At 49.8% G+C, this 24,887-nt stretch overlaps 2 protein-coding genes across 10 annotated transcripts in view; one reads left to right on the top strand and one right to left on the bottom strand.

Annotated features, from left to right (window-relative positions):
• SGPL1 (sphingosine-1-phosphate lyase 1) overlaps positions 1–16,334 on the top strand; it is a 67,711-nt gene extending 51,377 nt beyond the window's left edge. For all 9 annotated transcript variants that reach the window (XM_082715409.1, XM_082715408.1, XM_082715412.1 and 6 more), the window contains 8 exons: positions 5,834–5,922; positions 7,300–7,405; positions 8,812–8,910; positions 9,456–9,605; positions 10,806–11,044; positions 12,148–12,294; positions 13,238–13,358; positions 13,863–16,334. In XM_082715409.1, coding sequence (XP_082571535.1) covers positions 5,834–5,922; positions 7,300–7,405; positions 8,812–8,910; positions 9,456–9,605; positions 10,806–11,044; positions 12,148–12,294; positions 13,238–13,358; positions 13,863–14,003 — 1,092 coding nt within the window. In that variant the 3' untranslated portion in view covers positions 14,004–16,334. The remainder of the gene's footprint in view (positions 1–5,833; positions 5,923–7,299; positions 7,406–8,811; positions 8,911–9,455; positions 9,606–10,805; positions 11,045–12,147; positions 12,295–13,237; positions 13,359–13,862) is intronic.
• A 2,137-nt stretch (positions 16,335–18,471) lies between these two features.
• On the bottom strand, positions 18,472–23,404 carry PCBD1 (pterin-4 alpha-carbinolamine dehydratase 1). The gene is made up of 4 exons (XM_082715638.1): positions 22,578–23,404; positions 19,854–19,985; positions 19,556–19,636; positions 18,472–19,009 (listed from the first exon to the last, which is right to left on the bottom strand). Exons 1-4 carry the CDS (start codon positions 22,578–22,580, stop codon positions 18,911–18,913), a joined length of 315 nt encoding a protein of 104 aa, XP_082571764.1. The 5' UTR covers positions 22,581–23,404; the 3' UTR covers positions 18,472–18,910.
• Between the last annotated feature and the right edge of the window lie 1,483 nt (positions 23,405–24,887).

Genomic DNA, 24,887 nt, shown 5'->3' on the forward strand with positions numbered 1-24,887 from the left:
TTTCTTTCCTTGGCTTATGTTTTGTTCATTTAAATATGTTGTGTGTATTTTATATGTTGCGTCTGATAGAATTATCAGACAGGATTGTTACTCATGAGTCTTAACTCTCTGTTTCTGCTGGTTTCACTCATAATCCTCTTGTATCCTTATATTTGTGACTTTTTTTTTTTTTTTTTACATCTTTCTGGGAACTTCAGTCTCCAGATTGAAGTGAAGTTCTCGCAGGGAACATGTGTAGTTACTTCTGGCAGTTGCCGGGGACTTGCTGGGAGGTGCTGTCACATGGGAACCCATTTGAGTCTGATGCTCAGGGTGCAGTCTCATCCTCCAGAGGGCGCGTGAGTTCACGCTGCAGACCCACGTGAGAGCTGTCTCGTGAGTCATTCTTGAGAGAGAGCCTTATTTTATCAGAGCATCAATGCTTCTTTACCAGAGCATTTTATTTTTCTTGACCAGAGCATCGGGTCAGGGAGAAAGCAGTTTTTCGAGCTGTCGTCTTCTGCACCAGTGGGGCTTTAATTTCTTGTTCCCTCGAGATGTGGGTGTAAGTCCCAGGTTCTCCAGCTATCTCCTGTTAGACTCTCCACCTTGGACAGGCCCGCAGTTTACCTCCTGTTCATTTGTCACGGTGGGGGTCGGGGGTCTCAGAGGGTGGTAGCAGCCCTCAGAGTTGAAACCAGCTTTGGCACTCACTTATCTGCTAGGATTCTTGATTTTGCTCTGCTCGAGTTCAGTATATTCCTTTATGTTATAAACTCAGTGGTGGATGTAAAATAAATTCTAATGTTTTATGAGGCTTTTTAGTTGTTTCCCTTGGGGCTGCCCAAGATGGCTTATCTATAGTGCTGGAAATAGGATTTCCATGATTGTTTTTTCCCTCCGTGTGATCTTTGTACACTTTACAGCCTTCTCCTTCTGGATCTGCTCTTCTCCACTTTCTTCCTAGGCTACTCAGCTATTCTTAGAGAATACAGTTTGACAGATTGGCGACCATGCCTGTGTTTCTTCTCCAAACACCTTTTGGTTATGTGTGTCCAGCCAGAGGGATATAAGTGTGGAGAGGCAGTGATCTTTCAGTCTCTGTCTTTTTTTTTTTTTTTTTTTTTAATATGGGTTCACTAAACTTGCCTTAAACCTTTCCTCCAAGCTCTGATCTTTATTCTCGGCAGTGTTTATTCTATTCCTCGTGTCGTTACTACTCCTGTATCGGGGTCGTTTGGTACTCTGTGTTTTAGGTCTGCGGTCTCATTCTCTTGGTTGGGTGTCCAGTCTTTCAGCTCTTACTTTCTTGAATTTGTCGTCTTGTCATGTTGTCCTGTAGTGAGAAATAGTGGTGAGGAATTCCCTTCTCCTCCTCAGACTGTTATCTTTTGAGTTAGTTACCATGCCATTTTCTTTCACTGTGGCTCATGCTGATCAGAATATTCTGTTTTGTTCTGACACATGCTGGCTGATTTCTCATCGGAGAGCATTAGGTTGAGGGCCTCTTGTATTAGAATATCAGGCCACACCTGTGTTAGAATAACTGGGTCTCTTCTGAGATTTTGTTAAAAGTTACCTATTAGAGTTCACTCTGCCTAGTTGGAAGAAAGTAATACCCTTTGGGTTTTGATTATTTCTTTAACCCATTCTATATCCCTGAAGCCATGACGTTGAGGGGTTGGTCCCAGTGTTCTCTTAACCCATTTTGCCTGTTTCTCCCTAGCTGCCTTGTCTACCACTCACAGAGCAGAAGATAAGGAACCCCCATCCACTTGCTTCTCGGAAGATTTGGAGGGGTATTAATGAGAATCCTCAGGATTTTGCTGGCTCGCTGGACAATTTGAAGGGCTTGGAAGAGGGATTAGGAACTGTGTTTTGCTCTCTGCTGTGCTTTAGTAACTTGTCTCTCTTTTTCATTGCCAATATTTGAAGTTTATTGCATTGTATTCTCTCTCTTTTCTTTGGTGGTTGCGATTATAGCTTTCTGCAGCTTTTTTCCCCCTACTTTTAGGTACCAGGGGAGAGGAAGTAGCTGTGAGGTGGGTTCAGTGTTTCATCTTAATGCCCAAGTCCAACCCCAGGGGCATTTTTGCATTGCTGTGGTATCGGGGGCTCTGGAGAAGGATGGAGTCTGAGATCCCTTAGTCGTTTCTAATACTTAGACTTCTATAAGAGAACTAATTACCTCTGGGGTACTTTGAGTTTCTCTGTTTCTTTCACTCTTCTCAGTATCTGTCTCTCTCTCTCTCTTTGTCTCTCTCTTGATGAGTTGCTTTCAGTGAAAAAAGTTCGGAGGTGGGAACCAAGACAGAGCCGCATGGCCAAGCTCTGAAGCTCTTAAGCTCTTTTCAGGTTCTTTGTTTTTCAGTGTAAACCATCTTTCCTGTTACTAACTTCATTTGGCTCTGTTAATAATGGAGGAGAAGTGATTTCATATACCAAAAGAACTTCTGTTTCCCTGGGGAACAGTCTTGGCTTGTGCAAAGGCCTCTGGGTCCAAACAGCATCTGAAAGAAAATTCTCTCAACAGGCCATGTTCTCCTCTTATTCTCTGACATACTTCTCTTATATTATAGCAAGAGTTTTTCTAAATGTCGGAAGAAGCTGACTAACATTAGTAGTTATTGAAGCTTTCATCTTCTGTTTACACAATTTCCAATTTTCTTTGGGCACAGAGGGTCGAAGGCAATGGGAGGTTAATAGCATGTTTAGACACAGAATTTGGGGATTAGAAAAAAATTAGGAGTAGAATTTAGGTATTCTTGCTTTTACAGTCAGAAGTACACTGCTGTTTGCCCAACAAATAATGATGTTGATCTGATTAGTTATTGGACTAAAAATAGGGCGTGTGTGCTGGGTGACTAGGGGTTTAGAAATCCTTTTGCGTAGGTCATTACTGAACCTTAGTAAGGGGCTGACACACTGGAGACTTGGACATTGCCGGTCCTTTCCTGACTTGCTTCACAGCTCATTTGGATCCTCATGTGACAGTCTGAGGTTTTGTGCTAGACCACAGGGCGAGCTGCTGATTTGCAGAGCTGACCTCTGCTATAAGCATTTTCATCTCCTCTGGCAGAAGAGTGCAGAGGCTACAAACAGGCGGGCGTCCTGTGCCCAAGTTCAGTGGCATTACTTAGTGGGTGATGGGCATGTGTTTGGTGAAAACTTCCTGAATCACAGTATGACTAACTTCTCTCAGCTAATCTTCCATGTAACTCCTGACCGCTGGGATTTTGTAGCCAATGGTGTTTTTGTCCTCTGTGGGGGTATTATATGAAATTCCAGAGATCCCCTTCTCTTATTCTCCCCCTCATGTTAAGCTTCACCAAATGAACAAATGTAGAAAGTTTTCTTTTTTTAAAAAAAATTTAAATTCAATTATTTAACATAAAATGTATTATTTGTTTCAGGGATACAGGTCTGTGATTCATCAGTCTTAACACAATTCACAGCACTCCCCATAGCACCTACCCTCCCCAGTGTCCGTCACCGAACCACCCCATCCCTCCCTCCCCACCAACTCCAGCAGCCCTCAGTTTGTTTCCTGAGATTAAGAGTCTCATACGGTTTGTTTCCCTTTCTGGTTTTATCTTGTTTCATTTTTCCCTCCCTTCTTCTATGATCCTCGGTCTTGTTTCTCAGATTCCTCATATCAGAGAGATGGTATGATAATTGCCTTTGTCTGATTGACTTATTTTGCTTAGCATAATACCCTCTAGTTCCATCCATGTCTTTGCAAATGACAAGATTTGAGAGTTTTGATGACTACATAGTATTCCAATGTATACGTGTGTGTGTGTGTGTGTGTGTGTGTGTGTGTGTGTGTGTATCTATCTCACATCTTCTTTACCCATTCGTCTATTGATGGACATCTGGGCTCTTTCCATAGTTTGGTTATTGTGGACATTGCTGCTATAAACATTGGGGTGCATGTGCCCCTTTGGATCACTACATTTGTATCTTTAGCGTAAATACCCAGTAGTGCAGTTGCTGGGTTATAGGGTAGCTCTATTTTCAACTTTCTGAGGAACCTTCATGCTGTTTCTCCAAAGTGGTTGCACCAGCTTGCATTCCCACCAGCAGTGTAGGAGGGTTCCCCTTTCTCTGCATCCTCACCAGCATCTGTCATTTCCTGACTTGTTAATTTTAGCCATTCTCACTGGTGTGAGGTGGTAGGTATCTCACTGTGGTTTTGATTTGTACTTCCCTGATGCCGAGTGATGTGGAGCTTTTTCATGTGTCTGTTGGCCATCTGGGTCTTCTTTGCAGAAATGTCTGTTCATGTCCTCTGCCCATTTCTTGATTGAATTATTTGTTCTTCGGGTGTTGATAAGTTCTTTATAGATTTTGGATACTAGCCCTTTATTTAATATGTCATTGGCAAATATATTCTCCCATTCTGTGAGTTGTCTTTCAGTTTTATTGACTGTTTCCTTTGGTGTGCAAAGTTTTTTTATCTTGATGAGGTCCCAATAGTTCATTTTTGCCCTTGGTTCCCTTGCCTTTAAGACATGTCTAGCAAGAAGGTGCTGCAGCAAAGTTTTACTTTTTATCAACTGATGCTAATAGATGGCATTGGGTGGATTATTTTAATCTTCTTAGGGCTCAGTTTTCTCACCCGTACAATGAACAAGTTATCTAACCTTGTATGAATTTTTGGAGATGAGAAATCTAAGAAAATAGCCACGTAGCTCAGTGCTGTGGCTTTTTTTGTTTTGGGTTTTTTTTTAAAGTGATTCTTTTTTTTTTTTTTTTTAAAGATTTAGTTATTCATTTGAGAGAGAAAGAAGAGGTCGGGGAGAGGGGCAGAGGGCGAGAGAGGGAGACCTCCAACTGAGTGTGGAGCCTGATGTGGGGCTTGATCTCACAACCCTGAGATCCTGATCTGAGCTGAAATCAACAGTTGGGTGCTTAATCAACTAAGCCACCCTGACTTCCCTGAAATGATTCATTCTTAGATGTCATCAAAAGTTAACCTGACGGGTATGATGTGCCTTGTTGGTCATGGTTTACTGAGTGTCAGATCAGGCTTTGAGAAAGTTAGGTGAGGTTCTGTTAGGTGTCAGCCTTTAGGCTAGGTGCTTGGAATATTGTCACGAGGGGATCGGTCGCCACCTTCATGAGTTTATGGTCTCGTGAGGGAAATTGGACACACGACATGACCTTTGAATATTTATGTTTCAACTCTGATAAAGCAATTCACCAATAACAGAGGGCTAGGCCTAGCTTGAGGAAAACATTTTACTTTGTTTAAAAACACTAGGATTTTTGTTTTGATTTCAGGTAAGTGAGATAACCAACTTCTTTTTTTTTTTTTTAAAGATTTAGATAACCAACTTCTAAGTAGAGGCTTCTGCTTTTCTTTTTCAAAGAGAAACCACAGTTCACTTCAGAATATCTAAACTTTTCTTCTCGGTCTGCTGAGATATTACGTAGTTTAGTGGACTTTGTGACTGCAGTGTATTCTGCAGTGGGCACTGGGAATATAGATCAAAGTCTGTAATCCTGACACTTTTGAGTGGTGTAAAACGCGCTGTCCTGACCGCAGCTGGATGAGTAGTAGAAGTGTAAACAGCCCATGTGCTGCCGACATCTGGGGAGCTGGTGCATTTTTCCATACAGTGCAGAGATTCTTATTTCATAGTTTTTTACTCTTCTGAACCAAGATTGGGCTTAGCTGATAAAGCCACATTTCCTTCCGGAAGACACAGTAATATCCGCTCTGCAGAGTGCATGCCAGACCTGACCTGACCTGCTCCTGCATGAGACACCACCAAGATAGGGTGGGACATGCATGCCAATAGCTGTCCTTCTCTGCTCTCCTGAGGATGACATCTCTTCTTTATTACAGGTGACCTCTGGGGGGACAGAAAGCATACTGATGGCCTGCAAAGCTTACAGGGACCTGGCCTTTGAGAACGGGATCAAAACTCCAGAAATGTATGTATGCGTGGCTTTGGGATTTATCTGTTTGGAGTACTGCGGTTGGAAACAACCTGACCATCTGTTTTCTCCTTCTCTTCCTTCTTCCTCTGGTAGTTCCAGTCCTCTTTCATCCTGTCCTGTACCCTCAACCCTTATCCTCTCACATTTCACAGAATCCTACATGGATTAGCCAGTTAATTTTAAAGGTCATTCATTTCCCAACCCCCAAGTTTATACATGGTAAATACTGAAAGCAAGAATGAAATTCTTAAAAAAAAAAAAAAAAGAATGAAATCCTTTTTCTAAAAGTGATCGAGTAACAGGACTACATCTTTGAATTCTGTGATATTTATTATAAATAATCTGAAGCCCAAGGAAAAACTCTCTAATTCCCTTAAGTTCAGTGCTAGTTACGTAAATATGATAGGCTGTCTCAGGGTGCTTCCTAAGAAAATCAGCCTGCAGGCTATTTTCTGGGAGAAGAACTTTTTAAAAATCTTTTTGAGATGTATCCATAACGCCACCCCATGGGCATAACTTTGATATTTGGCTGCATTTTTTTCTCTAGACACTCTCTTTGCCCAGAATGTTTATGCTGCATCCTCTGGGTTTCTGTTTCCCCACAAGTATCAGTGACCCAAGGGTTGCACGTGGTCTCATGCTGTGCTTCGTCCTCGGCCTGAGAGAATCCATCAGGCTGCCATCAGTCTCTGTATATAAATCTTGGTGCTTGGTACTCAGTAATAGAGTCTTTCCTTCTGTAAAGGGAATGATTGATTTTGAGAGTGCAGTAATTGAGAGAAGTTTGAAAGCAAATACTTAACCATGACTCAGTCCCCTTTTCAGTGCGATTTGTCCACGCTCTGTGCCCAGTGTGGGCCTTGTACTCAGGACCCCAAGATCAAGAGTTGCAGGCTCTACTGATCGAGCCGACAGGCACCCCCATTTCAGTACTGTGGAAGTGCTGCTTCCAAGTGTGTAGGAACAACAGGAATTATAGTTTCTCACAGGCTCGTGGGCTCTCAGAGCTGGAAGGAACCACTGACCTCATAGAATCAGTCTTGGGTTCTTCCTTGGCTGTGACCCCGCCACCCCTCACGGCTTCCTGGCTTTGGATGACTGACGCAAGAAGGCTTTGCCAGATGCCAATCTGCTCTAAATTCCCAGGCCCTCATCTTCTCCCTGTCAGCCCTAATTTATGCTTTGGATTTCCTAAACCATAGGGAGAAGATATCTGTAGAAAATCAGTTGACCTCTTTTTCTTTGTGCTTGAAAGGGTAAAACAGTATAAACACTTGTAAAAATGTGAGGAAGAATAACCAGCTGCTAACTTGGCTCTCTCTTGAGCCCTGTTTCTATCTGAATTTCATTAATCTTTTCCCTCTCATTCAGTGTGGCCCCCCAAAGTGCCCATGCCGCATTTGACAAAGCAGCCAATTATTTTGGGATGAAGATTATACGGGTTCCACTGAACAAAATGATGGAGGTGGATGTTCGGGTGAGTTCCCCTGAAGGGCCCGTGTTGTGCCATGGACCGTGAGGAGCAGGGACACAACCGACTGACAGACGTTCTCCAGTGTTGTGTGCAGAGAGGCTTCAGTGGCCTCTGACTGTGGGCAACGGGGCTGCCAAGCTGCCGCCGGCTGTGGGGATGGAGTGAGGCTCGGTGTTTGCATAAAGTCTTGAGCTCTGAGGAAGCAGGATGGTCCAGTCCTGGGTTGAGACTTGGCAGACCTGGGCTTCACTTCTGCAACTTCACTTTCTCCTCTCTCTAAGATGAGCACGGACTGACTTGGCCCAGGACTCTCCCTGTGGTTTTCAGGAGCCTGAATCCATATCCTTGCCAATAAAATAGGAACTGTATCTTTTCAGAACTAAACTGCCTAGTTTCGTAGCACTAGCATTATTTCTGCCTTCCATCTTTATTGATATGTTGACTGAATAATTAATTGACAGATAAAAATTGTGCATATCTAAGGTGCTGGCTGGATGTTCCGCTGACGCGTTGTCCACACAGCCAGCTCCTCACTACAGCCGCACTGTGGAGCGTATCCCATCTCACATAGTTACCATCATCCTTCTTCTCCCTTGTTTCTGGGTTAGAATACACGGGGCTGCTCTCTGGACCGCTAGCTGGCTTCAGGCACACAGTGCAGTATTGTGCAGCCTGGCCACATGGCCATCCGCAAGCGGTCCAGAACATTCGGACAGGCAACACTGAAACTTGGTGCCCCTCATCCTCCAGCCCCTGGCAGCCGCCATCCTGCTTTCTGCTTCCGAGTTTGCCTGTCACGGGCACCATGTATGTGAGGTCACACAGCCTTTGTCTCTCTGTTCCTGGCTTACTTCACTCAGCAGAGTGTCCTCCAGGTTCATCCATGTCATCACAGGTGGCAGACTTGCTTTTTTAAAGACCCTGTAGTAGTCCTTTAGTCACTGTTCCTATGTCGTGCCGTGTGGAGAACTCTCTAGTGCCTGGGTGCTGTAAGAATTGCATCTCAGTCTTGTGACAGCCCGGGTGGGGGGCGGGGGGTGGCTGTAGAAACTGTCTGTCCTTGCACAGTGCACAGGTGAGGAAACAGTTTGTATGGAGTTAAGTCGTTTGCCCCAGGGTTCCACACTAGTGAGCAGGACTGGGACTCACACAGGCTTCTCTGCCTCTTGGCCCAATGCCCTTTCTCCTGCCAAGTTGTGGCCTCAGACTTTTCCCCAGATGGAGCCCTCTGGCCGCGTTTGCGTGCTGCCTCTGTGGCGTGGGGCTGTCCTCTCCCGGGTTGGAGAGGCAGATGAGGCGGGCTAGACGAGTGCAGACCCTGAGCTGGTTGCTTGGAGTGCTCTTGGCAGCAGCACAGAAGAGGGATTCTGACGTGGCTTCTCATTTTCCTTTCAACTTTAAACCCCTAGGCAATGAAGAGAGCCATCTCCAGGAACACGGCCATGCTTGTCTGTTCTACACCCCAGTTTCCTCATGGTATCATTGATCCTGTCCCTGAAGTGGCCAAGGTACGTGGGAGAAATGGGCCGCCAGGCACTCAGGCTGAGATTTGAGAGTAGAATGTAATGGTGTAATACTCAGCAGGGAGAAGCAAGTCTCAACTTGGACACGTGCACACATTTCCTGAGCCCTGTAGGAACCCCTGCTGCTCTGTTTGGAGCCTCAGAAAGTTACTGGCTTCTGCTGTGGGAAGAAGACTGTTGAAACTGGATATTCTGGGAGAGTACTGGCATTTCGATTCAGCCGGGAAAATGAGCTGCATTTGGAGTCTGCTGCCCGATGGTGGCGTCCAGCAGCGGCCCCGCCTGTCGCCCTTCCTCCCCACCTGGCAGTTACTACAGCAGGACCTTGTGCCCAGCATCAGAGGGCTGCTCCTGCCCTGCTTGATTATAGAGTGAGGTTGAGGCCCTGTGTATTAAAATATTTTTTAAAGCCTGAAAGACACGGTATATAGTGGCCTGTGGTCACAGCACATCTTTCCACCTGCGTCTTGCAAGTTTTTGTTATATGGTTATAATGAAATTCTCTTGTGGTCTTTGTCTTTTGGGAATAGCTGGCTGTCAGATACAAAATACCTCTTCATGTAGACGCTTGTCTGGGGGGCTTCCTCATTGTCTTCATGGAGAAGGCAGGATACCCGCTGGAGCAGCCTTTTGATTTTCGGGTGAAAGGTGTGACCAGCATTTCAGCGGATACCCACAAGGTGAGATGGGAAGCGACCAAATGCTAATCAAAGTAGGCGGTTGATTATCTCCACTACTGTCAACAAAATAAATTGGTTAAAGCATTAACTTCCACTCAAAATGTAAAATTTAACCTGGCTCTTTGATCTCCCCCGCGTAGCTGGTTCAGGTGACAAAGTATGGTGCTAGAGGTGACCGGTAATCGTGAAAAGGGACCTGTTATCTTTGTGGCATATGGCTAAGAGAAGTTCTGCATCCACTGGCCATATGTAGCTGGGACATGACAGGACAGGGGCCCATAGAACAATGTTCCTGACGTGCTGAGATTCCGTGGGGTGGAGGCTAGTGATGAAGCTGATAGTGGAATTCCTGAGAGGATGGACGTTGGTGCTGTAGCTCCCACGCAGCCAGCTGGGGCTACTGCCCGGAGTGATAGGAGCCCGCTAAGGGAAGCCCTTTGGCAAAAACGAAGAACTGCGTGCTCGAGAAGGTTTGGACGCCGCCCCCGGTGGCCTAGAACAACGTCTAAGTTGGTCAGGAATGCTCTGAAGCTACACGCAGTTGTGGGGGAGTCGGAGCAGCCTCAGGAATGTGTGCTCACTCATGGAGCTTGTTTTCATCCCAAGTACAGATGAGACCTGTGTTTCAAACCCTGCGTGATGCACATGGATCTCCTCAGCCCTGAGGCCACCCCTTGTGCCCTTGTCCTCACCAGTCTCTTGCTGTGTGGTTCAGGGAGCCAAGCCGCGTCCGTGCTTGCTGAGGCAGGAGTTCACTAGGAGGGCAGGTTGCTGTAAGGAAACTAAGGAGTAGGTTGTTTTTTTAAAGGGGATTCAGTAGTTTCAAGATTCTAAACACCCTGATGTTCCTAAAAATGAAGTATAACACTGAGCAAGAGGGATGGGAAGGAGTCAGCCGGGATTTTAGTTGCTTCATGTGAATTCCACCCTTTGCCCCAGTTTCCAGTGGGAGCTTATCTTTGCTTCCATCCTGACGCCCTGCCCTGGGGTCCTGTTTACAGAAGAGAAGCTACGTGCTGGGTTGGGGGCCGTGGGCTCGGCCTCTCAGCAGCACAGGCCCTGTGTGCCCTCCACCCTTCACATCTGAGTGCGAATTCTCCGAATTCCCTGTGCAGGTGGGCCCTTGAGAAGGGGCGCAGGAGGAGAAGTGCGGGAGGAGCTCATTGGGTGGGCACTCACCTGTGTGCTTCTCCCCCTCAGTATGGCTACGCCCCCAAAGGCTCTTCTGTGCTGCTCTACAGTGACAAGAAGTACAGGAGCCATCAGTTCTTCGTGGCAACAGACTGGCAGGGCGGCATCTACGCGTCCCCAACCATCGCAGGCTCCCGGCCCGGAGGCATTAGCGCAGCCTGTTGGGCTGCCTTGATGCACTTCGGTGAGAGCGGCTATGTTGAGGCCACCAAACAGATCATCAAAACTACTCGCTTCCTCAAGTCAGAGTATGTGCGTTAGATTGGGCTTCTGCCTCGTCTCTTGCTTTGTCTGCTCTTAGGCTCGAGGCATGTACTGGGCCCAGCACCTGTGCCCCCAGCCCAGTCAGCATCCTTTAGTGGCCAGGGGTTTAGGACAGCAGTTTAGGGGAGTGGTGCTGGCCTGGGAGGAGGAGAATTCCCTGGCACTGCTGGGACTTGGAGGGTCCGATCCAGGCTTCATGTGTAGGCCCTTGTGTCTCAGAGGACGTCTTCATGACTGGCCGCTCTTACCCACTGCCCAGACGCTGTGCGCCGTGAATGCTGCAGACTGCGGCTCTCACATGTGACCGTGTGTCATCATCATTGGGAGGGCCAGTCACGACACACGTTGCTGCGCCCCCCCAGGCTTCTCATCCCGTCCATTTGGAATGGGAGTCTGCGGACGGGCATTTCTGGGATGCGGAACCTGTGGGACTAGAGTTGCTGGTAGATGAGGCAGAGGGAGTGGGGGAAGGGCGGGCTGGGAAACCCAGGGCCGGGATGAAGCTAGAACTACGCAGCACATTTTCTGACACACCTGTTCATGTATATCTGCACACCGCCCCCCCACCCATCTCTGTGGCTCACCCGCCCCGGGGAGGCTTTTTCAGAATCTGGAGGGTGAGTGAAAGCAGCCAGGAGGCATGTCTCATTTGAACAAAGCCTACATATACGCAGCCAATACACCCATCTGTTTGCGAACTGCTCTGCCATTTCTTGCTTTAGGGATTACATACATGACTTTTTAAATTGCAGACACGGAGGGGTTCTTTTCCAGGATTATTTTTTTAAGTGTGTCTTTTATGCCTCATACGCCCCTGGGCACGTCATAATTTGGGAGTTGGGCAGACAGGGTAGGAGCCAGTGACTCTGACTCATCAGAGCTCAGTGGAGTTTGGGTTTTCAGATGTTTGTAATGTTTGGGAACCACTGATCTCAGTCTTGCCACCTGATTTTAGAAGGTGAGCAAGCTGAAGCCCTAAAAGAGGAGACTGTGCTATAGGGGAGATGTTGCATGATGAAAGAGTTGATGACCCAAGCAGTATATGTGGCTGAAATTTTCTTTCTGTTCCTTTTTTTGTTTGTTTAAGACTGGAAAATGTCAAAGGCATCTTTGTTTTTGGGAATCCCCAGTTGTCAGTCATTGCTCTGGGCTCCCGAGATTTTGACATCTACCGGTTGTTCAATCTGATGACTGCTAAGGGCTGGAACCTGAACCAGCTGCAGTTCCCGCCCAGGTAAGCCCCGGAGAGCTTCCTGCCCTCGATGTGCTCTGTGACTTCCCAGCAGCTTGTGTAGCGGGGTCACCTGAAGCCTAGAGACTGACGGCGAGGCCAGCGCCCTGGGGCCGATGGACTATCTGTGTGATTTCATCTCTCCACCTGGCATTACTCAAACTCTGGGGACCATTGGTCGGTCAAGAACCCCTTTACAGCAGACCCTATCCTCTTCCTGGGCTGTGTACTCTGCGCCCCATCTCGTAACCACCTTCAGATTGTTCTTGGACGCACTCATGACCTGAGTCATACTTAGCTTAGAACCTTGCCTTCCACAGGCTTCTCATCATTCAGGCCCACTGCCCTGATCTATAATAGGCTTCTGTCATCTCATCCCCCGTGATGCCTGTAAATAAACATGGCTCCCCAAGGGCAGAACCCCACCCCCCCACCCCCAGGTATCCTCGGGGCACCCTGATCCTTTCACCTGGTGGTGCCCTTGCCAGTCCCACCTGCACTCAGCTTCTTCCTCTTCATGATCCCTCTGGGCCTCAGTCTCCCTCCAGGGGGTGTGAGCATTTCTTCTGAGCTTTGAAGTCCTTCAGGACCCCCGTGGCCCTGAGCATGTGGGGGGTTATCATCTGCGAGGAGAGCATCCCCTTGGTGGCCCCGTGGCTCAAGGCATAGCGGTTGGCAGTTTCTGAGGGGAGAGGTGGGACAGAATAGGCAGCCTGTACTCCCTTTTGTTGGGATGTTGCTGCTCACGTGGAAGTGTGACCCCCTCGTGCCGGGCCAGGCTTGACAGCCGTGTATTTGAGAGCCCCGAGTTCCAGGACTGGGAACACTTCTCACAAGTAACATGAAGAAGCGAGTGATAAATTCCAGTCTGTGGGGCTCCTTTATTTTAGAACTTGGTTTTCTTTCCCCAAGGTTCATCTCTGCCTGTCTCTCTGTTCTCCCACAGTATTCATTTCTGCATCACGCTAGTACACACCCGGAAGCGCGTAGCCGTACAGTTCCTAAGGGACATCCGGGAGTCTGTCACTCAAATCATGAAGAATCCTAAAGCAAAGACCACAGGAATGGTAGGGACGCTGGGGATTTTCATCTTCCTATGGAAGTTTAGGTGTCGTGGGGCGTTTGGAAGAACCAGGTGACCTCAAGTCTCTTCCTGCCTCTGTTCTATCTCTGCAAACCTTATTCCTTGGAGCTCATGACCTTTGCCTCACCTGTTTCCAGGCTCTTTGGTCTCAAGTGAGGCATGCTGTAGATAACGTACCTTATATATTTGAACATGTCCTACAGAGGCAGGTGGTGGTCGTGTCCCTTTGAATGGAAAATTTTGACACAGGAAAGACAATAAGCGTGTTTTCTCTGGAATTTTCTTTGGCAAATCCCATGGGTCAGTTCCTTTGGGCAGAAAGGCAGACTAGCAAGTACCTGTGAAGTGCTGCCTGGGTGGGTGTGGAGCCAGGGTGTGGAGAGGACGTGGAAAGTGGGGATTGCTGGGGGGTGGGGGAGAATCAAAGTCGCATCTTCGTCTCCACCCCCATACACTGTCGCCACTAACACTCTGACTGGATTTGTAGGGTGCGATCTACGGCATGGCCCAGACGACCGTTGACAGGAACCTGGTCGCAGAATTGTCCTCAGTCTTCTTGGACAGCCTCTTCAGCACTGACACTGTAACTCAGAGCAGCCAGATGAATGGTTCTCCGAAGCCGCGCTGAGCCTGGACCCTCTGGCCCCGAAGGGCTCCTGGCCTCCAGACGGTGCTCGGGGTGCAGAATGGGCCGTGTGCAGGGTCAGCATCTGGTCTTGCTCCATGGAGCACGACAAGACAGACCGTGAGACAGCTTGATCTTTGGGATTCTTGTTCCTCCTCTCGTCCTCCTCCTGTGGTCTTTATGTGGAGACCTGAAGGAGCCTATTATATAATTATTTTGCCCTTGTTCTCAGATGTTGCCCTAGGAATTGTTTTAGTCATTTCTCTCTCTTACCTTCTAGCTTTCAACTTCACTTAATCATTGTGCAGCGGCTCTGACCTGAGTCCTTACAGAGGCTGGGGGGGTTTACGTGATAAAGAAGCTTCTCTGTTCTCTCAGGCAGACTGGCGAGGCAGATTGGAAGATGTTTTCCCGGGTGGGAGTTAGGTGCCCTCTAAGCGTGAGGCTTTCTCCGCCTCCTCTCTGGGTAGTGAGTTGTCTGTCTCGGAGAGTCACTGGTAGTGCAGCTCAGTTTCTTTTCCCATTTGATACTTGGTGGCCCCATCTGTGGAGATATGTGCTTGAAATTGGGCTCCCATTGGTTTGTTGTTGCTGCCCTGGATTAGGAAGGGATTGCAGTTTTCAGAGAGCCCAGGCCTTTCTGGCCCTGGCACTGCCTGTCTGCACAGGCAGTGTTCAGAGCACACCTGGACCCTCTCCTGGGCTGCTAAGGATCAGAAACCAGAGCCTTTTCTCAGGTTCTCTGTCACATTCAAATACATGTCCCAGAGTTGGTGGTGGCCGTCCCCTCCCCCGCTGCTATAAGCCCTCTCATCTGCGAGTATGTTTGCTTGAAGGAACAGCTCAGAGCACCTTCACAGTTGCCTTGACCTACCCTAGATGGGTGTAAGGGGGCATGAGAGAGCCTCCAAGGCAAGGAAACTTCTCAGCATTCGTGTATCCCTCCTCCCTCTTTCTGTCTCTTTGGCTCCCCAGGTACTCTGGCAGTTTAGCCTCAGGTACTGGACACTTCTCAGCCCTGGCTAACTCTGGGCTAGGGAAGCATGATGGCAACTGTCAGTTGGGGCCTGGGGCCTGGGATTCCTTCCTAAGACTAGTTTCTCAGGGTGGTGCAGGGACAGAACCAAACCCTGCGCCCACTCCCTGCCCTCTTCACCCCTACACAGGGCCCTGACCTAGGTGGAGCCACAGTCTTCCTCTGAAGACGACCTACCGTGTGCCTTTTTCCTCAGCACTGAGTAGCGAGGGGCTACTCCTGACCCAGGCTGTAGGGGAAATGGGTCAGTCTTCAAGCTTTTATTTGGGTAGGGGAGGACTTTAGGATAAAGTCATGAGAAAATGTCCTCTGTTCATTCCCCTTCTCAGGGACCTCTGAACCATTCAGCCTCTGCAGGCTGCTGTCCTCCTGCATGCCCTCACTGGGAATGCTGGCGGGGAGAGCCAGGACGACCAGACCTTCCCCGGGGCTTCATAGCACATGTGTCTGAAGTGGCCTTTGGCATTGTGCTTCCGCCACAATAACTGTGACTAGCTGGCTGTGTCATTGCCGGGCTGGAGTGTGTGTTCCTCCTGTGCCTTGTGGGTTCCAGGAGTGGGGGTGGGTGGGGTGTGCGTGTGTGTGTGTGTGTGTGTGTGTGTGTCCGCGCATGCTCATTAGAGGGAGATGCTAAGATCTTTTGGACATGGTAGCCAAGTTCCTTCCAGTCGCTGAACTGGGGGACACCTCCCGAGAGTTGCTGTGGCCGGAGCTGTGCACCAGTGCTTCTGGGTCTCTGGTGCAATCATGGTGTCAGAGGAGTACCCGGGACCCAGAACCACCCTGGCACCACTCTGTTGGCAGCGAAAATGGAGAAGCCTGTGCCAGATAGAGTGATGGGCATGTTGTTGCTTCCGGTGTCTACGGGCCCTTCCTCTGCTGTGACAGCACTGCTGCCCCGGAGGCAGTGGTGTTTTTTCAAAGGGACCTACAGTAGCCACTTTATATCACGAGCCTTAGTTTGACTGACACTTGCGGGCTTTCCATTCTATGCATACCTGCGCCCTAGAACACCTAGTCTGGCAGAGGCAGGCAGGATGTCTTCAGATGTTGTGTTGCTAGCAGATGTCACATTGGCCTATGCAGAAACGGTAGTGTCTGGGTTCTATACGGAGGGAGTAGCCGCCAGACTATATACTGCCATGTCACTTTTAATATTACTGGTTTTATACTTGCAAAATGGTACTTGCCTCTTTTTTTTCTGTTTAACCTCCTTCTTCCCAGCTCAGTGCTCCCTTCCTGATTGCAGCAATAATATCTTAAAGAGCAATTCAGTAATTAAATGACCAAAACCGTCACCAATGTGGTTGTATTCATTTGCTTCTGGAGGGGCAGGCGGGAGATCCCTGGAGGGGTGGTGGCCTCAGGAGACCTGGCTGCTGGTGGGAGCTCGCCCCCTTGTGGTGAAATGGTTGTGTGTGGCCACACAGTCTCAGGGTAGTGGCTTCGACAGGTCTGGAACTCACGCCTTTAGTTCCCCAGAGCCCGGATCTGCCTTGTGTTTTCTGTCCTCTTCACCACCATCTTCTGCCTATACCTTAATGATGATGGAGCCCCCGAGGGGGGCTCCAGCCAGCTGGGCGCTGGCTTCAAGCCCTGCATTTGGTTTGGGAGCTGATGGAACCCCTCAGAATATCTCTCTGCACATGTAACCGCTGGGCTTCTTGTTCCATTACAAGTAGGAAGTAAGAATTCTTTCCACAGGTCCTGGGGCCTGTCACTCGGGAACCAGCATTTCAGCCCATTTGGAATTTGTTAGAGTCAAGTCAAGGAATGCCTGTCTTTGCTAGTTTTCTGCTAAATGACTTGGTTTCTTGAGCACCTGCTTGCTTTAGGGTTAATCCTAGAGGATGAGGCCTGCCCCCCCCCCCAATCCAAGAATTGGTGTTTGGATGCTTATACCTGCTACTTAGTGCTGTGAACCCCTTTGCCTTCTCTGAGGGTTTTTGGTAGCAGCGAGCCACTTGTAGCCAGACCCAGTAGTAGAGACGTCATTACGTCTCCTCAGAGGCCTGACTTGACAGCTGCCAACTACAGCCTGGGTCCAAGCCTTTTCTCAAGTTGGGAGTCTTAATTGGCATTCTTTTTCTTGGGCTTTTTTTTTTTCATAATCTCTCCTTAACATCTTCCCCTGTAACTTCAGTTATTTGCACGAATTGTAGAATAAACATTTGTTTTTGAAAAAGTATCATTAATGTCTTTGTCTTATAGCAAAGTCTGTCACAGAACTGTAGTTTCTTCTAGGTTGGCATCTTTCAGCTCCTGATCTTTCGGTGAGCAGAGGCAGGGAGGTGACATAACACGTGCTCCATACCTCTGTGTCTGGTGGCTTCTGTCCCCTAAGCCACAGTCATCAGATTGAAGCACACTTAGGAAAAGGGAAGTTAGAAGTGGAGCAGATGGGGGCCACCATCAGAATAAGTTTTCTGAGAACCTCCCGTTGACATAGGTGTTGTCAATCCTCAGATTCTGCCGGTACCTCTCACAACAACATGCTTCTTTCTCAGACACCGACCTCTGCCTCTCTTTTGGCCCCGGTTATGTGACCAGCTCATCCTGGGTTGTAATATTGCTGAATGTCTGCTCCAAGGAACCCTGGCATTTGCAAGTCAGCTTAGAATGCAGAAGCTGCCTGCATCCAGCTAGGGGATCTCAGATGAGAAGCCATCAGAAGGGCCTCCCACAGTCCTGCATCATGGCACACGTGGACTGCTATGTGCATCGCGTGCACTGGGGGGAGAGGAGACTGAGCTCTGTGCCTCACCCCATCTCCCAGTCACAGCGCATTAGTGGGAACAGTATCCTGGAGTCACTAGGTTGGAGGACTTATCTGTAGGAATCCAGTCCCTAACTGCTTGGATGGAAAGTAGCCCAGCACCTCCTAAGCTAGAATTTCTGCCCTCTCCCTCACACAGTAAAAGCGTACAAGCCTCAAAGCGCACAAGCCTCGAGAAGGGCTAAGTCTCTAAGAAACTGCAAGACCCTACCGGGATTAGCAGTCTCCCCGCCCTGGGACGCTGTAGGCCGGAATGCAACAACAGCTGCAGACTGCCTTCCTCATCCCAGATGCCACCACGCACAAGTACATGGTACTTGCATACCTTTACCTGTTAGTCATGGTACCCCTTTGGCCACTGCTGCGTCAAGAATCCCTTTCAGGTTTTCAAGGTACAAGTCAGTGAAGCCTTCAGACTTACCCTTGTCAATCACTTCATGTTCCCTTAACTCATTTCTTTACCCTTGCCTCTAGTGTTGACTTCATCCATCCTGCCCCGTGGTAGTGAACTGCTTCCTGCTTAATTCCGCTACATGAAGACCATGGTCTGGTCCTCTGACCCCGGGGCCTTGAACAGGGCTTCCCACAGAGTGCTTATTTAAATGCCTGTTGACTCCAATTTGGATTGACTGTGGAAAGGAAATTTCTAGAGCCTGAGACCGAGTGAAACACTAGTTTTATTTAAGACATAAAAGCACAGGTGTTTGTGTTACATATGGTAAGGTTGACTTTAGGGTCCTGGTTTCTGAGATTAAGACTTGGTACCTCTTTGTCACAGCTTCCTGGGAAATGAATTAGGGAGCAGGATGCAGCCTGGCAAAAAGACCAATACTGTTGCCAGGAAGTCTTCCAGAGAGAGATCAGACTCAATTAGTATACATATAACAGAGCGCCAAGGATGAAGAGGGATTTGGGGAAAGGTCGGCGTTGATGCCGGCATCTCGTTCCACAGCAAGGACTCTCCCCTAGCTGGTGGCAGCACAGTCCACTTGGCCCTTCTAGCTGCAGCAACATCTTGGCTCCCTGGATTCCACCCCCCCCAGATTCCTGATTCAGTCACTCCTTTTCCCTGAAGAATTCGCAGAGGAAGGGCAGGGCCTAGGTCATGGACACTGCTACTTGTTCGATGAAGCTGGCCAGGTTTATGTCCCGTTCCGAAAGGCCGGCACACTCATGGGTGCTCAAGGTGATATGGACCTGGAACAAAACCAGAGGTTCGGGCCCAGAGCGAGAGAGGGTCAGGGCTGTGCGGGTCGGCAACACAGAGCGCTCCAGGCCAGGGTGGTAGCTGGTCACCACGCTCTTGCCCGGGGACAGCCTTCCTGACTGTCTCCAGCAACACTGCCAACCCTCCCGCCGTGGTCTGTGGTAGGGGTCGTGTGACCGCCCTCCAACAGCCTGCGGTCCGACCTGTCTGCTGTGCGTGTGTTCTCAGCTCCGGTGACTACTTTTTCATCCCTCCACACCACACCTTCAGGAGGATTTGGGCCACAGAGCTATGAGCCATGAATACGGCTAGTGCCTGCGGCCTAGCCTTCTGTGGTTCAGCTTTCCTAGTGCCGACTGTGCACCTTAACCGCATGTTCGCTCACGAGTGTTTTAATTTGCACTTTTCTAGTCTGTAGCGAGCCCGACTACCATAGGGGTGACGGTGCTGATTCTAGGTGGGGAGGCCCCTAGGGAAGGCCAGGGAAGGGCCTTCAGAGCTCGGCCGGTCCGGCACAGCAGGCACGCCTCGCTCACCTTGTTGTACACGTTAAACCATTCGGGGTGGTGGTCCAGTTTCTCGGCCTGCAGGGCCACTCTCGTCATGAAGCCAAAAGCCTGCGAAGTGAAGTGAGACCCGGGTGAGCGCTGTGAGAGAGAGGGCTGCTCGAAGAGTTCCAGGTGTGGAGACCCCCAAGACCCATGCCCCCCACTCCCGTCCCCAAGGACACTCCAGCCCGACAAGGATAGTGGCCGAGGGGCTTAGGTGGCAAGGCCTTCAAGGGAAAGAACAAGTTCTGGAGTGTCAGAAACTCTGTCCCACCAGGCGACATACCCGATTGAAATCTTTGAAATGGAACTGCTTGAAGATGGCGTCTCGGCCTTCCAGCTCATTCCACCCCACAGCCCTCAGGTTTGGCAGCAGCTGGTCCCGCTCCTCGGCACTCAGCCTGTGCGCTTTGCCGGCCTAAGACAGGAAATCAGCAGAGGCCCATGGGCATTTCTCCCTCCAGGACCCAGGAGAGGGCCCCAGTCATGAGGGGACCTTGGCTGACCTCCATGGGGTCTCTGGTGGCGTGGTCTAAAGCAATGGACAGGGAGCCGTTCAGGCGGACACCCTGCCCTGGGGGTGGGGCCCTGGCTCACGCACTGATGGGTTCTTAGATTCTGACACTTTGCTCAGAGAACAGAAAATACTAAGCCTGTGACGCAAGTCACTGGGACTGAGCAACACTCCCCCCGCCCGCCCCTGTCCCCAAAGCCTGACAGAGCACCCCACCATAGGTCTCTCATATCAATGAGGGAGTAAAAGCAAAATCAAACCCAGATGCGAATGTGTTACTACACAACTTTTCAGAAAAAGACTACCCAGGACTGTCCAACCTTCCTTTTTCTGTTACAGACTATATCCAGTTCACCCCCAGGTCCGCACAAAGAAACTGAGGCCTAGAAAGAGAACATGACCATGGTTCTCCTCCCCCCCACGTCCCCCTCCATCCTCAGAGCACAGACATTGTTCTCACAGGGGTCTGAATCTGCATCCTGGGCCCAGGGAAAAGGAGCAAGTGCTTACAACACCTTCCAGGTGATTCTACCAGAACTGATCCCCACTGGTACTACCTCCCAGTGGGTATTCATCCCGCCACCACGCAGCCCCTGAGTACCAGCTGCAAGGCCTGGGGGTTCCGGATTCCCACCTTCTCGTCTACTCCATCAGCCTGGGAAGCCCGAGCCACAGAGCTCATGCCAAATGGAAGTAACTTGGCCAAGGCCGACTGGCAAACCTAGCCCCTTGGCCTATTTGCCTATTGTGCAAAGTGCCCTCCAGGCAGCCAGAGCTGGCACAGTTCAGGGGCTGAGTGGAACCTTCAGAGACAGACGGAAGCAAAGGCCAGTTCCATTCTCTGGGGGGATGGATCCAGGCCTAGGCACGGAAGGGATCCCAGAACTGTGATTCCTCCAACAGAAACTGTAAGAGTGTTGAAGGAAAAATGAACCCGCAAGGTCTGGGGAGAGAATGTGAGGGAGGCTAATTCAGCTTCACGAGGCAGCCCGCAGCCTGGCAGTCATGGGGGTGTTGGCAGGGCTGGGTCAAGTCCCAGTTCTGGCATTGGACAGCAGGATGGTTACCTCCCTTGGCTTGAAAGGTAGAAGGGGCCCAGAACTTCCATTTCAGATCAGTGAGAGGAGCCTATGGGACCTATGAGTAAGTCCATCCTTATTAAGGGCCTGCCATCTCGTTTTGTAAAGGGCTTGTTAGGTCCTGCAGGTGTGGGGTCGGCTGTGGGGGTCGCACTAGAAAAGCAGTACAGTCTCCTCTAAGTCAATCTTTCCCTCCCTTCTGAAAACACTTGTTTTCTCTGGACTGATCTGGCTTGGTCTGGTTCCTCAGCTCTGAGAGCTCTGCATCCTGCCCCCAAACCCTGCTCCATCCAGAGCCGGCCCTTTCTCTGGGGCTGATAAGCCTGGTCATGTATCCAGGCAACTGGATGAATGATGTCAGCCCAGGGATCAGAACCCACTGCTTCGCTCTCTGGCCCAGAAAGAAGTAGGGGGATATAGGGAGCTCCTAGGAGGCACCCCGTGCCCCTTAGTGTCTTCTGGGATTTCATAGCCTAGGGCTGAGAGGACAGGCCCCCCTGAGAGCTGGGGTCAGACTGGGAAAGGGGCACTGTTTGCTTAGTAAATCACAGGCCAGGCCTGGCCAAGCCTTCTGGGGGAGTGTGCACTCCGGTTACTGATTACCAGCCCTGCCCCGAACCGCAGTCTCTACTGCTCCTCAGGCTTTGGGATCTGAAAGGGGCTGTTTAGTAATGCTCCCAGGTCTACACCCTTCTCCCCAGCCAGGGCTCCACTTCACTGCTAGAGAGAGGGTGGAGGTGATGAAGCAGGACTGACCACAGGGCCCAGGCCCTCCTGGGGGAACACCCTCCCTGGAGGAGGGCTGATCCTGAGCAGTCGGTCCCCACTGCTGGGCGCAGCCTCAAGCGAGGCACCAGGGCCTGGCTACGAGGCCAAGGGGGCAGCGCCGGGTGCGCAGAGGGCCTGGCCAGACCCTGCCGGAAGTGCAAGCCAGAAGGGCGGCGGTAAACAGACTCCTACTAGCCTCCCTCCTACTCACGTTCTGACACACGGACGACCCCCACCCCCATGTGGACGAGAACCCGCCACTGAGAGGGGGCAGATATCTACAGGCTCACCAGCTGCCTCCCCCACCCCTGCCCTGGGCCAACCGCCCACGCCCCGCTTGCGAGGCGGCCCGCGGACAAGGGCCTGGGGGCAGGGACAGGCCTCAGCCGCGCCACCGCCCCTCTCCGGCCTCAGCTCGCCTCGCGCGCCACTGGGGGTGCGGGTGGCAGCAGGGCGGAGACCCGGCTCTCCAAGCCTAGCCCTGGCTCTCCAAGCCTAGCCCTGGCTCTCCAAGCCTAGCAAGCGGCCGGCGGGCGGGTGTCTCGCAAGGACCGTCCCCCACCCTCGCAGCCGCCGCGATCGGCCCCTTCCTCTCCTCCGCCCTCCGGCGCGCCCGGGCCCCGCGAGCGGCGGCGACCGACCCCCTCACCATGGCGGGCGCTGCGCAGGTGCGGGCGCGGCGCAGGTGCTGACGGGGCGCAGGTGCGGACTCGGGCGCAGGTGCGGATACCAGCGAGCAGCAGGTGGCGGCGGCGCGGGCGGACGGCGCGGGGCGTTCGGGGACGCGGGCGGGGAGGGGCCGAGAGGACCCGCCCACCGGTAATCGTTAACTCGGCCGCGACCCGCGCACTCGGCCTCTGCCCCCTTTCAGCCCCTTCTTCCGGTCTGCTGTTACCCGGAGCTCAGGGGCTGGGAAGGACTGGCTCCAGGTGCAGCCTTCTGCGTTTGAATCGCTCTCTGCCGCTTACCAGCCGTGTCACCCTGGACGCGAGATTACGCTTTTCTTTTTTAAAGGCAACAGATGGAGGTATTGGCCTAGAAGAAACCGCACAGAACTAAAATGTACTGTATGATGCCTTTTGACGTCTGTTAGCTCTCCTGCGAGCATCACTACAGTCACGCTCATAAACATATCATAGCCAGCGTCCCTACAAGTGTCCTCCTTTCTCTGACAACCACTCATCCGCTTCCGGGCACAATATGTTAGGTTGTATTTCCTAGAATTTTATGTAAATGCAGAGCATGCAGTGTACACTCTTGTGCCTGGCTCCTTAGGACTCAACGTTGTCACTTTGCGGTTTGCCCCTGTGGCTGCGTGTATCAATAGTGTCTTCCTTTCTATGGCTAAGTAAAATTTATTTCATAGTGCTACATTGTATGGCTATACCACAATTTGTTGATCTGTTCACTTGTTGATAGGCATTTAGATTGTTTGCAATTCTTCATTATTACAAATAAAGATGCTGTGCGCTTTCCCATCAAGTCAACTTAGATATCTGCTTTCATTTCTCTTGGGTAAAGGTCTAGGAGTGGGATGTGCGCTTTCCCATCAAGTCAACTTAGATATCTGCTTTCATTTCTCTTGGGTAAAGGTCTAGGAGTGGGATGGCTACCTCATACGGCACATGTGTGTTTATAACTTGTTAGGAAACTGCCAGACGCTTCTTAAAGTGGTTGTACTATTTTAGGTGCCCGCCAGCAATGTGTGAGAGTTCCAGTTTCCCTACATCCTCAAAGATGCACCAATTTTTGCTACGGTCAATCTTTTTCATTTCAGTCATTCTCACTGGTGTGTAGCGGTATCTCATTGTGGCTTTCCTTCGAGTTTACTTAATGGCTAATGATATTGAACACTTTCAGGTGTTTATTTTCACTGGTAAATCTGATAATCGTCTTCGAATTTCCTGCCCCCCCCCACTTTTGAGTTGGGTTCTTACTGGTTTTTGACTTCTTTACTCTGGATATGGGCACTTTACCAGAGACATGGTTTGCCAGTTACTGCTTTGTGTTTCACACTGTCTTCCAAAGAGCAGACACCCTTAATTTTGATGAAATCCAATTTATCCGATGTTACTTTTATGGATTAGTGTTTTGGTGTTGCAACTAAAACAATCTTTCCCTACCCTACCGTCATGAAGATTTTTCTGTTATGTTTCCTTTTTGTGACGTTTTTTCCCTGTGTTTTATAGTTATTGGTTTTCCATTTAGGTCTATGACCCATTTTGAGTTAATTTTTCCTATGCATTGCATTATGGATCCAAATTCACTTTTTTGCATATGAATATCCAGTTCTTCCTTTCTCCCCTGAAATGCTTTTACACCTTTGTAAAAACTCAGTTGAAGGTATATGTGTGGTTTCCTTATAATTGGACATATATTGTGGACTCTAGACTGCTTATTGACCTGTTTGTCCCTCCTGATGCTAATGCTATACATTTTGATTCCTGGAGCCATGTAAGTCTTGGAGTCAGGTAATACAAGTCCTCTAACAGTCAAAAACGTTTTTCCTTCCCATTAACCTTCATCACTATAGTCCACTTTTACTCCTCTCCTCCCAGTGCGTTATTCTGCAAAAATCTAACGTGTTGATATGTAGTTTTGTTTGTATCTGTTTGGCAACAGGTGCTGTTGTTTCATCTCTGTGCCATTTATTTTTTGTAAATAGATCCATGTGCTGTGTCTCATTCTGTTTCTTTCACCTATTTTTGCCATTTTGGTATATACACTTCATGTGTAGCTTCTAACTGCTGCTCCGTGGGGAGCACCCAGCATAAGTTCTCATTCCTCCAGTGGTGGATGCTCGGCTCGCTTCCGACAACCTGCCTCCACCACCACCACCCCCCAGCCTGTGAGTGTGCAACACACGCAGAATATAAATCCAGCAATTCCCTCATGGGTGTGTATCCAAAAATAGTTTCAGACGCTGTGGGCAGGGGCTGCTCTGGTCCTCACATCATGT

The sequence above is a fragment of the Mustela nivalis genome (assembly GCF_964662115.1).
Source record: "Mustela nivalis genome assembly, chromosome: 2".
NCBI lineage: Eukaryota > Metazoa > Chordata > Mammalia > Carnivora > Mustelidae > Mustela > Mustela nivalis.

What these genes read in the sequence shown, in the direction of transcription:
- PCBD1 (XM_082715638.1), bottom strand. An exon ending in ATTTCAAAGATTTCAATCGG is followed by an intron (nt 19,637 to 19,853) that starts GTATGTCGCCTG and finishes TTCACTTCGCAG; the next exon opens with GCTTTTGGCTTCATGACGAG. An exon ending in GGTTTAACGTGTACAACAAG is followed by an intron (nt 19,010 to 19,555) that starts GTGAGCGAGGCG and finishes GTTTTGTTCCAG; the next exon opens with GTCCATATCACCTTGAGCAC.